The sequence below is a fragment of the Gavia stellata genome, chromosome 16 (genome assembly GCF_030936135.1).
Source record: "Gavia stellata isolate bGavSte3 chromosome 16, bGavSte3.hap2, whole genome shotgun sequence".
In the NCBI taxonomy this organism is placed as follows: domain Eukaryota; kingdom Metazoa; phylum Chordata; class Aves; order Gaviiformes; family Gaviidae; genus Gavia; species Gavia stellata.
This window is the reverse complement of record NC_082609.1, coordinates 1,709,654-1,722,087: the sequence shown is the minus strand read 5'-3', so window position 1 is coordinate 1,722,087 and position 12,434 is coordinate 1,709,654. Positions and strand designations below refer to the sequence as shown.

General features: G+C 46.9%; 1 protein-coding gene across 1 annotated transcript; it reads right to left on the bottom strand.

The window, feature by feature from the left end:
- Positions 1-1,610: 1,610 nt before the first annotated feature.
- On the bottom strand, positions 1,611-2,532 carry SPRY4 (sprouty RTK signaling antagonist 4). The gene has a single exon (XM_009820143.2). It carries the CDS (start codon positions 2,508-2,510, stop codon positions 1,611-1,613), a length of 900 nt encoding a protein of 299 aa, XP_009818445.2. The 5' UTR covers positions 2,511-2,532.
- Between the last annotated feature and the right edge of the window lie 9,902 nt (positions 2,533-12,434).

The window sequence follows — 12,434 nt, the reverse complement described above, 5'->3', positions numbered from 1 at the left end:
GGATTCCTGGAAAGGCTACACGAGCTCTGCCTATTGCTTATCTAATTAGAGATGACATTTCACTGTCACTGCTGTGCATTTACTGAGGAAATTTCCTCTAATTAAAAAAAAAAAAAAGAGACTAGATCAGTTTTCTGCATGCAACAAGTACCTACCTACTTATTACAGTGTTGCATGTTTGGACAAAGATTTTCATTTAGCACCTTGTAGTTGTCAAGAGAAAGGGATTACTGCATCTTAAGGGAATGCAGAACCGGCCCTAGGATGAGTGCACGGACAAGGCCGATGATATTCACTTACTGAAAACCATAGGCAGATTTCTTAAATACACTCTCTTCCCTCCCCTGGCTTCCCCTAGCATTTGTTAACACTAAAATAAACATTAAAAGCATTCTCTACATTTAAAAGGACACACTTTTGTACAGAGGAGGCAAAAGTCGAACAGCAGCAATAGAGATGGGGGAATGGGCTGTACTTCAAGCAAATGCCATTCTTCCCCAAGACAAAAAAAATTAAAAAATCTTAATATTTAATGAGCAAAGAAGAGCTTGTTCCAGGAGAGGAGGTACTGGATTGATATCCCTATAAAAATACACCTATGTGTATCCTACACGTAGGTTTTTGTGACTTCTTAACAGAGCTTGAGAGGTTTAGAGAAACAAACACCGAACGTCTTCACTTTGTGGCATGAGTGAAGATCCCCTTTGCTCCAGCACTGGGGGAGCAAGCACCGTGTTGGGGAACGGGATTCGGCCAACATCCTTCTGGAGCGGGTTTGTACTGTTGATGTAAAATTAATATTCCATTGAGTGAAACCTGATGCTACGGATCAGCTTACAGCCAGAACGACACGATGGCGGCACAACTGCCTGAACGCATCCTGCCGCTATTCTTCCCGGGGAGGGAGCAACCCTGCTACCATCTTGCTTTAAAAAATAGGGTCCAAATCAGTGTGGCCAGGTGGGTTCAAAGAAAGCGATATGTCTAAATGTTGAGACCCTTATACAAACGAACTGTATCTTTACTCTGGCTCAAAATCTCTGAGGGACACAGAAAGCTTTTGGGAAACACGTACTTTGTGTGCAACTGGCCCTTCTACTGGTGTGCAGGTGGGGAAGGAGGGAGTTAACCCGTCACCTTCAACAGGCTGCTGGTAGCAAATCGGAATTTGGAAGGAAAGCGAAAACAAGAAGCCCACCCTGAATACGGTGACTCCAATGCAGCTTTCTGCAGCCGGGAATGGATATTGCTTGTGCGGCCGTGCCTGCCAAGCGAGCAGTTAATGGTTCTTGTGGTATGCAGGCATGGTGAGCAGCCGTCCGTCCGAACCAGGAGTTTTTAAGCAGCTGTACTTCATGATATTCATGATATACATAGGTTTTCAGCCTTCACTCTACGTTATTAAGATTCCTCCCTTGGCCCCATCTATTTAAATTCTGACCAGTTCCAAAACCCTGAATAACCCAAAGTGCTTCAGTTTGTGGAAATAGTCGCTTCCGCTTTCTCCGAAGGCAAAAGGCTAACGTTATCCTCAGAACACAGGTTATCAAAAAGAGCCAACGGCACCCCCCTCCGTGGAGCATCCTCCCACTCCCCGTCCTCCCAAACTATCAAAAGGGCTTTTCTGGCCTGCTGCCTTTGCTCTCCGGCAACGCCTTGCAGATGACACTGTTTGTGTTTTTGCATCTGCATCCGGGCCGGCTCACTTGGTCGTAGCACCTCTGGGACAGCTTGACGCAGCCGGTGGCTGGCAGGTAGCAGAGCAAGCAAGGGAGCACCAGGGAGAGGGCGCTCATGAAGGACCAGCGGGCACAGCAGTTTGAGTGGGAGCAGGAGCAGGGGTGGTCGGCGCACGTGCCCTCGTCATCCTCGTTGGTGCAGTGGTAGAAGACGCCCTTGACGAGACACATGCAGGTGGAGTAGTTGACCAGGTTCTGTGCCGAGCAGAGGCACTCTTGGTTGCACACCCAGCACGAAGGCAGAGTCCGGGGCAGCGCGCACTCCTTACACTTGCATTTCCCACAGGCTTCGCACAGTAGAAAGTGCTTGTCCAGTTCCTGAGACACAGGCCCCTTCAGGTCCAGGGGCTTGCAGTTAATCACCTTGGGCTGAATGCGAACCGCTCTGGGGGAGGACTGCTCCGCCACAGGCGCCGGAGCCATGTGGTCCAAGAGCCTTTGGTCTGAAGACGTGCTGCTGCTGCTGCTGATGGAGCTGGGGCGCCCGCTGAACGAAATCCAGGGGTGGGTGACATCCTGCTCACAGCGCTGCAGGTGCTGGTTGGTCAAGACCAGTTCATGGGGGCCTCGGGGACGCTTCTGGGCTGCCAGCTGGGAAGCGGTGGGGTTGTCGGTGTAATCGTTCTCTATGTGAGTTGTCTTCATTTGGTCAATCGGCAGGATGGTGAGCGGATGCTGTAGCCGCCCGTAGGGGATCCGACTGTCCAGCAAGGGCTGGACCATCACAGAGTTGGGGACAACGGTGATGTTGTGAGGAATCCGGGGCTCCATTGAGAAAGCAGTCTGATTAACGGTGAAAAATCTGCTCTTAAGTATCCTGGGGGAAGGAAAGGAGAAAGAAAAGGGGCGGGGGGGGAGAGAAAGAGCGCATCGTTATTGAGTTACCCTGCAACCCCAGCCCAAACAGGGCTCTTCGCTGAGGCTGGTTATTATGCAGAAGGTCTTACAAGCTAAACTTGTGTCCAAGGGAGTCAGAGCACTTGCCCTGGTATGACATGCATCACTCTTCCTTTGCTGCTGTGTTCCTCTCCCTAACCTTGGCCGTATGTAGCTCCTCCGGTCCTGGGAGGGCTACCGTTACCGCAAGCTCCTGAAGTACCCATTCATCATTTTTACTGAGGGAAAGCACATCTTAGGGTTACCGGTGCATATCCACATGTATTTTTGTCAGCAAACTGCCTGAAATGACTTATCTAAGGTTTGGGGATTTTTCCCCAGCTGACCCTGACCCCTAAAGAACCTGATGCAAAACTGTGGCTCGCAGGAGCGTTGGCCTGCTACCAAGATGCTTCGGAGCGCGGGGCTGAGCACTCGTCCTTGCTAACCCAGAATCTGCCTGTGGGAGGGTGGCTTGGCATCGGCGAGGAAGTGTCCCGCATCCATCGGGAGCTGCTGGTTTCAAGGGCTGCTTTCAGCCCTCCTGCGGGAGCTGGAAGTTCTTGCTCAGCAGCTCGTCTGGCCGCAAACCAGCGTGAGAGCGGACGGGTGCAGCTCACGGGGAGAGCACACACACGGGTCGGGCTTGATATGTCACCTGGCGCAGGTAATTAGGCACTCGTCTTCAAAACACTAAGTGGACTAATATTTAGTTTAAGTGCTGTTTACCAGCTAAACTAGCTAAGCCGCCTACCGCCGCAGTTTCTAATTTCATTGAAAGAGTGCAATTTATCCTGGAGTTGATCCAAAGATTCAGCAGCGGCGTAGGACAAGAAACCACAGGAAGTAACTAAACTTAAATCAAAGAACGGAAACGACTTGGTTCAAATTTAGAAAGTGCACATTGTTTTCTAGTAGATGTGCCATTTCCTCACGGGGTGACCTTTATTCTCAAATAATATAGTGTTGGAGATCAGTTTAAAGAAGCGGTGAGTAAAGCTTCAGAGCAAGTTGCAGGGGGGAAAAGCTTCTGGTATCAGGGAAATAGCGAACAGCTTAAGGCGTTGCCAGTTGTTTGTGTTCAGACAAACAAATTAACCTTTTCCAACAGCATGAAAGATTTTAATATTACAGCAGTCTGAAAAAAAGTCAGGAAAAAACCGCATGCAACTACAACCAAGTCACACAGGAGAAGTATGTGTGAGGAAATGTATGCACTTCTGCAAGAGCGTACCCCCCCAAACTTAACACAATGCTACGTGTTGGAGCATGAACTAATTATGCATTTTTGGAAGGAGAAAGGGAAGTGCATTATTACCCACTGAAAAATGTTACTAGAGCCCACGATTATATTTGCAAATCGTTGCTTTGATAGATGACTTGGCATCTGAGGGGTGGAAAATCTGCCAGTTCTCCCGAGATCAATAGCAGAGAGGGCTGACGCCGGGGAGCGGAGGCCAGAGCAGCAACGCGTGGGCAGCACGGCACATGCCGCCTCGGTACGCTGGCACCGCGTCCTGCCTGCCGGGCTCTTTTTGTCTGCTGCACAAGACGAGCAGGAAGAAGTGCTTTATCTAGCAGTAATGACGGTTATTGTAATGCAGTCCTTATGCTGTTACTCTTCACTAGTTAAAATTCTCTGCTGGGTCTTAGCCATTCATGCAAAACTTTTTTTTCATTATTCAGAGCTCATTGACATCCTGACTCGAGAAACAAGAGAGTTTTTAAAGCCTCTATTCCTATTTACTGTGTGTAAAAAAGAAGCAATGGTTCTGACAACTATGGGGCATGCTGAGGGAAAAAAAATTCAATATTCTTTTGTACGTCAGAATCCAGTGTCATGATATAAAAAGTACTTGCTGCAAGCCAGAGTTTAGCAAAATGGTCAGTTCTGTATCGGCTCGCTGTGGTATTTGCAGGAAGACTTTGCTTTCACAGTTTTTTGGGGTGTTTTGGTTTTTTAAGGAGAGAGAGATACAGCTGTTTCGGCTGGCAAGAGCAAGCGCAGCAGAGCTGACACTAGCTGGAAGGTAGCTGGAGGAAATGGTGGCACGCTGAACGACGTTACAAGCCTATCTGTCTGGTCTTCATGTCACCGGCAGCGCTGCCTTTGTTGCCTCGCCATCATTTTTAAATAAGCTCTAGCACGGGGCTCCGTTCTGGCCTGAACTCAGTCCCACTTGCTATCAGGTCTCTGGAGTTTGGTCCGTTGGCAATAGGTTCAGGCTGGGTCTGTGGATCGTTATTTATTTGAAGGTGCGCTGTGTGCCAGCACGTGTGTTGAGGAGAGCTGTTTAGCCCTCAGGCAGCATCCGCCGCCTCTGCCAATGCAGCGAGGCGGATCTGATGCTGATTTTCCCCGATACGGCAGCTCTGAGCCAGGGTGGCACACTGAGGGGCTCTGCGCTGCTGCGCAGGGAGCCCCTCGCCCCGGCACGGGAGAGCAGCAAGCGGGAGGGCGGCACCCCAGGGGAGCGGAGCTGGCATTTAGGCTTTACATTAACTCTGCAGTTGCACAGTCTGCAAGGGTTGAGAACTAACGATGACATCACACGGAAGTTATGTCATCAGATTAATTTGGAGAAGGATTATAGCCACAGGCACTCTTAAAACACCCAAGCCCCTGGTACGCAGACATGGCCATATGCAGGCAGACATTAAAAGATGGCTTAACTGAGATAATGCTAATCAGGATTTCAGAGTTAATTATCACAGGAAGGAGATGAACCCTGGACTAAACACCACACTTTGGGATAGTTAATGTTGAGAATTATTCATCATCTATTTTCATAAGACAAGAGTAAATGGCCTCAAGTTGTGCCAGGGGAGGTTCAGGCTGGATATGAGGAAAAATGTCTTTGCTGAGAGAGTGGTGAAGCACTGGCAGAGGCTGCCCAGGGAGGTGGTGGAGTCACCATCCCTGGAGGGGTTCAAGGACCGTGTGGCCGTGGCACTGCGGGACATGGTTTAGTGGACATGGTGGGGTTGGGGTGGTGGTTGGACTTGGTGATCTTACAGGTCTTTTCCAACCGTAGTGATTCTGTGATTCATTATAATACTGTTTCCAATTGTCTAACAGGAGAACTACTGCAGAGCAAGGGGAGTGGAAGCCCTGGCATGGCGAATGCATAGACCCTGCAGATATTTGGGCACAAGATCTACTTGGATAAAACCTCTGAAGTGAAGGCAGCCCAATAAGACCCAGCTCTCCTAATTCCCAGGCCCCTGCTCTGGACACAACGTCGCTCTTGCTGAAGATCACCTTGAAAACACCATAGATACACACCCCAGCAGTTTTTGGTGCTAGTGCTACACATGGTCCTTCAACTTCTGCCCTGCCTTCTCACTCCTGAGCAGAGGGTTTCCACAGTTAACTGCTCTCACCTTTTGAGCTATACTTAAGCAACAGATTGCTGAAATTTATGGAATTTTCCAAGGACCGTGACTACATTGCTGCCGATGGTCTTGTCTCCAGAAGTTTCAGCAGTGAAGTAAGATCGGTGGTGACAGATCCAGGTCAAACATCTCGAGTGCTAAACTAGAGAGTGAGCTGGGTGGCGTGCGTTCTGCAAGGAGGTTCTTCTCCATTGGGATTTGCCCAGATGACAACTATGACAATATTTTATGGTGTGGTTGCTTTGGTTTTTGTGTCTGTGTGCTTCCACTGGTGTGTGCCTTGAGCACATCTTTCCCTGAGCTGTTTCTGCTTTAAGCTTTATGTCTGCACCCCATGAAAAGAAAGACTTCAGCAAAAGGTACTAGGTAGCTGTGCAGGTACACAGCACTCCATCTGTCATGGTAGAGAAGAGGAATCCAGGGAAGTTCTCAGGTTAAGGACTCGTGCTGGATCCGAAGCAAGTCAAGAAGCCAGACTGCTCCCGTGAAGTCACAGAATCACTAAGGTTGGAAAAGACCTGTAAGATCATCAAGTCCAACCATCAACTAACTTGCAGGCTGAGGTGTGCCTGCCTGGGTCCATGGATGGATCCTGGTGACTTCCCTGCAAGACCCCCAAAGGCATCAGAACTTGACCTTTTTTTGTTTGGTGTGTTCCCCAGGGGGAGATATGCAGCTGCAACCAGCCTGAAACTGTTCCAGGATGACGGGAACAATACAAGCAAGTCATCCTTTGAAACGCAGTCGGTTTGCAGGCAGATATATGGATACCAGATACTCCTGTAAACGATCACGAGGTAAGATGTCCGCTCAGCAGCGGGAAAGCTCACTCCCACTGCAGAAGCAGGACACCATGCCCTTCTTCAGCTCCCCTTCCGCCTTCCCACCAGGAACCCGTCATGCACGCGGGGTGCTTGTCAGCAAGGACGACATTGCCGTGAGCAGCAACGTTGGTATCTTAGAAACTGTGGCTTCTGTTCCAGCCACATCTCCCATCAAAATTAGTCTTTGGGGTGACCTGGCAGAACTTAAGACCTTGGAAAAAGAACAAGAGCTGAAGGGGTGTAACCTTGGGGCTCTTGCATTGGCTCCGGAGGCCCGTGCAGGTGAGCAAGGTGGGGTTCAGAGTGGTCACCTGTGTCTTGTAGCTGCTGGTGTTGGCTCAGATGTTGAAGTGACCTAAATCAGCATAGGGCACATGGAACTGGCCACTGCGTCTGAAGCAGCCCTGGGTAGAAGTGGTGACAAACGTGAGCCACTGTGGTCGGGAGGGAAGGCAAGAAGGCATAGGCTGAGCTGTCCCTCTCCCCTTTCCCTGCTGCCTTTAACGAGAGTGCCTGTAGCTGCCTGTGGCAGACACCCTGGCTAACCAAGACGGGGACGGTTACTAGAGATGAGCTGCAAATGTCAAACCCCCTAAGAAAGAACATTTCGGCTCACAGGGCTCATCTGCCGTGATAAGAAAGGACGGTGTTGTGAACAGGTCTTCTCTTTCTGGCAATGGCAGTTGGGTACGGCTTGCAGATACTGAATTAATTGCTCAGATTGAACAGATTTAATGTAACAAGATATGTCATTTAAAGAAAATTGTAGATTAAAAGAAAAATAGAAGAAGAGATAATAATAAACTAGGAGATTTAAGATACTTAAGCACCATAACTCTGCAAAAGCTATGAAACTTCATGTAGCACCTTTGTCATCCACTGCACTAATCCAGTCTGACTGTAAATTGCATTTTAATTGAGGAAAAAAAATGCCATACAGAATTCTTGTAAACAAAATTAGTTAATCTTTGATCATCAGTAATTACAGACTTATAGTGTTAACGTAGGCACAAATTGCACTGGTTGCAATTGTACAGGCAATTTTCTGAAAGTAGACAACAGGAAGAAAAATTCATGAGTATGTTCTTAGATCGGGATTTTTTCATTCTTTAGAGGTAGGTGAAACAATGAAGTTCATTTCAAAGCAGAAACGTCAACAAACTCCCATGTAGAGAAAATTTCTTCCCCCATGCCATCCAGGGGCTGTATGGTTGCTCACCACATACAATTTTCAAGTCAAAATACACTCCCTTCCAAGGGAGTAAAATTGGATTCAAAAGTCAAGTTCACAAATGTGCTGCAGTTCTTGTTGCCTCTCTTGAGCAAGATAGTGCCAATTTAAAATTACTATTGTACTAGATAATTACAAGTCCTAAAGTTGTAGGAAACCAACTGTTATTTTAAAGTGTTTAGGTATGATTTCAGACTCAAAAGTTTTGTAAGGTTCTTTAGTCATACGAAATTAAAACAAAAGTGATCTTATGTTTTAATAGGATTTTGGACTAGCCTACATAATTTTATAGCAAGCTACATCCTTGCAGGCAATTCTGTGAGAAAGTCATATAAACCCCTAGGAAAGCTCATTCTCATTAACGTCTTCAGAAAATTTTTGGAGCAATGAGGTTCTAGTATCTTTATTTTCAAAGTGGAGTTGGATAACTTGTCTTCCAGTTATTGAAAACCAAAATGGATCTTGACTTAAATATTTAATGAGTGCAGACATATATATATGTTTATAACTGTCTCAGTTACCCATTAGTTAATGATTTCACTAAGTTCTTTCTCACATGTTTAACAACATTCTAGATGTGTGCGGTAACAAAAGAATAATGAGAATATGGGACTTAGAGTCCAGAATCAGGTCCTGCGTGGAAGCAAGTCTGCAAATCCTGGCCCTGGGAAGCGTTGGTGTGACTCTGACACATCCCCAGCGCCCACAGTCCTGGTGAAGTCAGCAGGAAAATGGGAAAACGTGCTCCCACGACCCGCTTCCTCTCCACCCAGCACCAGGTACGAGGCACCGCAGTTTTGCCCAACCCATTCCTGAAAGATGTAGAAAATTTCAACATGCAGCTGCTGATGTGCAAACATCTGAACTCAGTCTTGAATGTCGTAGGAAAGAAAAGCCCCAAACGCGGTGCCTGGAGTGCGTTTGCTAATAGAGAGACCACCAGTATGATCAGAGAAGTAATGTTGCCACCATCAACTCTTTCTAGCCTTTGTAAGCTGCAAGTACCAGATCAGGGGTCACTTTACCTTCTTCTAATGAATTATGTCTTAATTACACCTCCTGAGCAGCCCGTGCCTTCTGTTGTGTCCGAACAGCACCAGTGTCAGGGAAGAGCTGTTTGCCTCGGCAAACCAAGCCTTCTCTTGGGACTGCTGGCACTGCATTGTCCTGTGCACGTTCTGCAATGTCGCCGGTGCCCTCTCTCTTGAGCCTGGACCTGCGCCCTGTAACGCCGGGGAGCTGCTGAACACGCAGTCGGTGCCGTGCTGCCCATTGCTGGCCGGCTCCGAGACATCTGTAATGGTTATAGTGGTACTAGGTGGGATGGAGAGTAATGGTGTGGGAAGAGCCGCCTTCTGCCTTCTTACCGTAAGCTGGAGAAGCATTTCTAGCAGAGTAAAACAAGCTTGAGTTTTCGGTAACAATTTTCAATCACAGGTTTCCAAGAATTTTCCAAGTATTGAAGCATCACAAGTGTTTGTGAAGAAGGGACAGAAAAATTACCACAGAGAGCTGAAAGGCCGAGCGCTGAGTGATGCCCGTGGGAGCTGTGCGCTGGGGCTGTGGTAAGGCCTGAACCACTCGCCTGGAGCTTTGCTGTGGGTCAGTGATGGGGAGGGGACGGACCAGAGACCTCTGACTCTTGCCACCTAACAGCTGGATCACCCCTCCTCTTGGTTACTACGATACTAGAGCTGTTACTATCCATGCAAAAGCGGAATTACAGTCTCTGAAAGAGATGTGATGGTCACCTCGTTAAGGTTAACACACGGGTAGTAAGAGTTGCAGTAAATGCTCTGCAGAGGTTTGCCCATGTTCTTTGCTATATGGGATGCATGAACTTCTGAAACAATAGGGCAACAAGAAGAAAACAAAAAAGCAATAGAATCTTTATAGATAAGTCTGAATACAAAGAAATTACCATAATTGAAAACAACATACTTTGAAGTAGTATACTGTCAAGGGCGGGCGTATATTTCAAGGCCTGTGCAAGTCAACCCCATTCAGAACCGACGGTAACCGGTGCAGAATCCCTCTGATTTATCACTGCTTTTAGAACGATCATGTCTATGCTCTCTCCTATGGTGGTTTGGGTACCCCGTCTAGAAAACCTTGTCTAGGAAGCGTTGATGACAGCTGCATCCCGTGCTTCGGGGACGAGCACAAACGCTGCCTCGCTGGCTCCGGCACGGCGCTGGAGGCCAGGACTCGCCAGCGATTCGCAGCTCCTCCCTGCCGCCATTTGCAAAAGAGGGAAATACCCAGGACGGGCATTGAAAACCAAGCCAGGGTATCCGGTACAAGAGCTGTCCTCGCTATCAAAAAGTACTTGCAAGGGGAAGATCTACAGGGCATCACAGAGTATGTGCACCAAGCCGGGCAGCCGGGGCAGGCACGGCGGAGCGGGGACCTGGGGAGGAACCCGGGACCGGGCAGGGTGCTGCTGGCCGGGGCTCGCTCCCACCCAGCGAACGCGAGGGATCAGAAAAGGCCTCGCTTCCCCGAGTCCCAGCGGAGGAGGAGCTGGTGACAAGGCAACAAATTCTGCTGTTGCCTTTGTTTGGCATTAAGGACATCCTCTTGTCCAGAGCTGCCAGCAGTGACGAGGGACACGCTGCTGCTGACGGCAGTCAAAAGGGTCAATAAAAGCTTTTAATGAGGAAAGACGACACTTGAAGTTAAAGGAGACCTTTCAGTAAGCACATGTTTTTAATGTGTGATTAAGAATAATATATAATGTTGGAGTTCATTAAAACTGAGTTAGGCTGTCTGAATTTTGAGTCAAGCTGTAAATGCTTTAAAAAAGAAAAAAAAAGCTCTTTTCCATACAGTGTGCATTAATATTAACAAAATATTGATATGAATTCTTTTTGTTCCCCTCCTTAGCAGCCTTATCTATCTAAGGACAGCTAGAATTTTCTCTACGGGTAATAAGGAAAAAAAATTAGAAAGCTCATTAGGGAAACCTGCCATTTTTTAAAACGAGACACTAAATTCTTGCCAGAGCGTGGAAATTCAGAAGCTGGGAAATGAGACCTGTAGACTTCCAAGAAGCTGTCTCTGTCCAGCTAAAGTCTGTTCCTATGGTGTGAGTGAATAAAGCACATTTTGGCCCGCTAACGTTCAGATCTCTAGGGACTTGAATTTCCTAGTCGAGGCTTTTTATTGGATAAGAACATTTCTTTTAAGGCCAGAAAACTAAGCTCAGATACGATCTATTAAGCTGATGGTACTAAATGATAACCGTATTAGAAGGATTTTATGTTTTCTTAAGGAAATACATTATATGGCATTCAAAAAGAATAAAACTCAAACAATACTTGTGCAACTGTTTGCCTATAAAAAGGCAGTTTTAAGTACTGGGCTGAATTTGGAAAATTGTATAGCAATATTATTAATGATTTTTTTGCTTTTATGGTTAGTATTTAGAAAACCAGCAGAACTGTGAATTAATTATTGCTGTAGTGCTGCAAGGGCTGTGAATTCCATTTCACCAAAGTCTAATAACAGGATCTTTTTTTTGGGGGGGTTGGTTTTTGAGATGTTGCATTTCCCAGTGTGATTTGGGAATTAGTCATGATTCCATGAAAACAGCTTTTGTTTTGCTGTTTCAAGAGGAGAACAAATAATTTCTCCCCTGCACATACCTCATGGAGAATTTCAAAAGGACTGCAGTATTCAGAAATAGTCCTTTTAATTGTATAATACCAATATAGAGTCCCTTCCAGCAACAGAAAACACAGTAGCCCATGGAAAATGGCACATTTATCAATGAGACATCCCCAGTGGGGTTCCAATAACTGAGAACAACCCCTCCTCCTGCTATCATTCATTTTTATATGGAGAAGGGGGAAGCTAGTCGTCGGGATCATTGTGATTCCGTGCACAAATTGGAGCTTTATTCTTTAACCCAAAATAAAGAGAGAGGGGGCGAGCCTTAATATTGGGGAAGCTGGGGTCCTCTTTACCTAATTAAACAGCAATTCCTGAGCTGATTTTTGGCACGCTGTACCCTTAGCATGGCATGGAAGAAAGGCAGCAGCTGAAGAAGTTTTAAAGAATCTAGAACGTGCCTTTTCTACTCTGGATAATTCAGGGATGCTTCTCCTTTTCTCTTTCTCTCTCTCCTTCACCCTTTAAAGAAAAACTTGGGGCCATAAAAGATTTAAGTCAAGAAATCAGACCCTTGGTTACTTGAAGAAAAAGAGTGAAGCCTTTTCCTCCTGTGATTAATGCTGATATTCATTGCACTGCCATTTCCAAGGTCTGCATTTCCAGTCCTGCTTTCCTCTAAGACCTTTGTGCCTTTTATATGCCCCTTTCTGTTTTTTCCATTCCCCTTCTGATAATGAATTTTCAGAACATGTC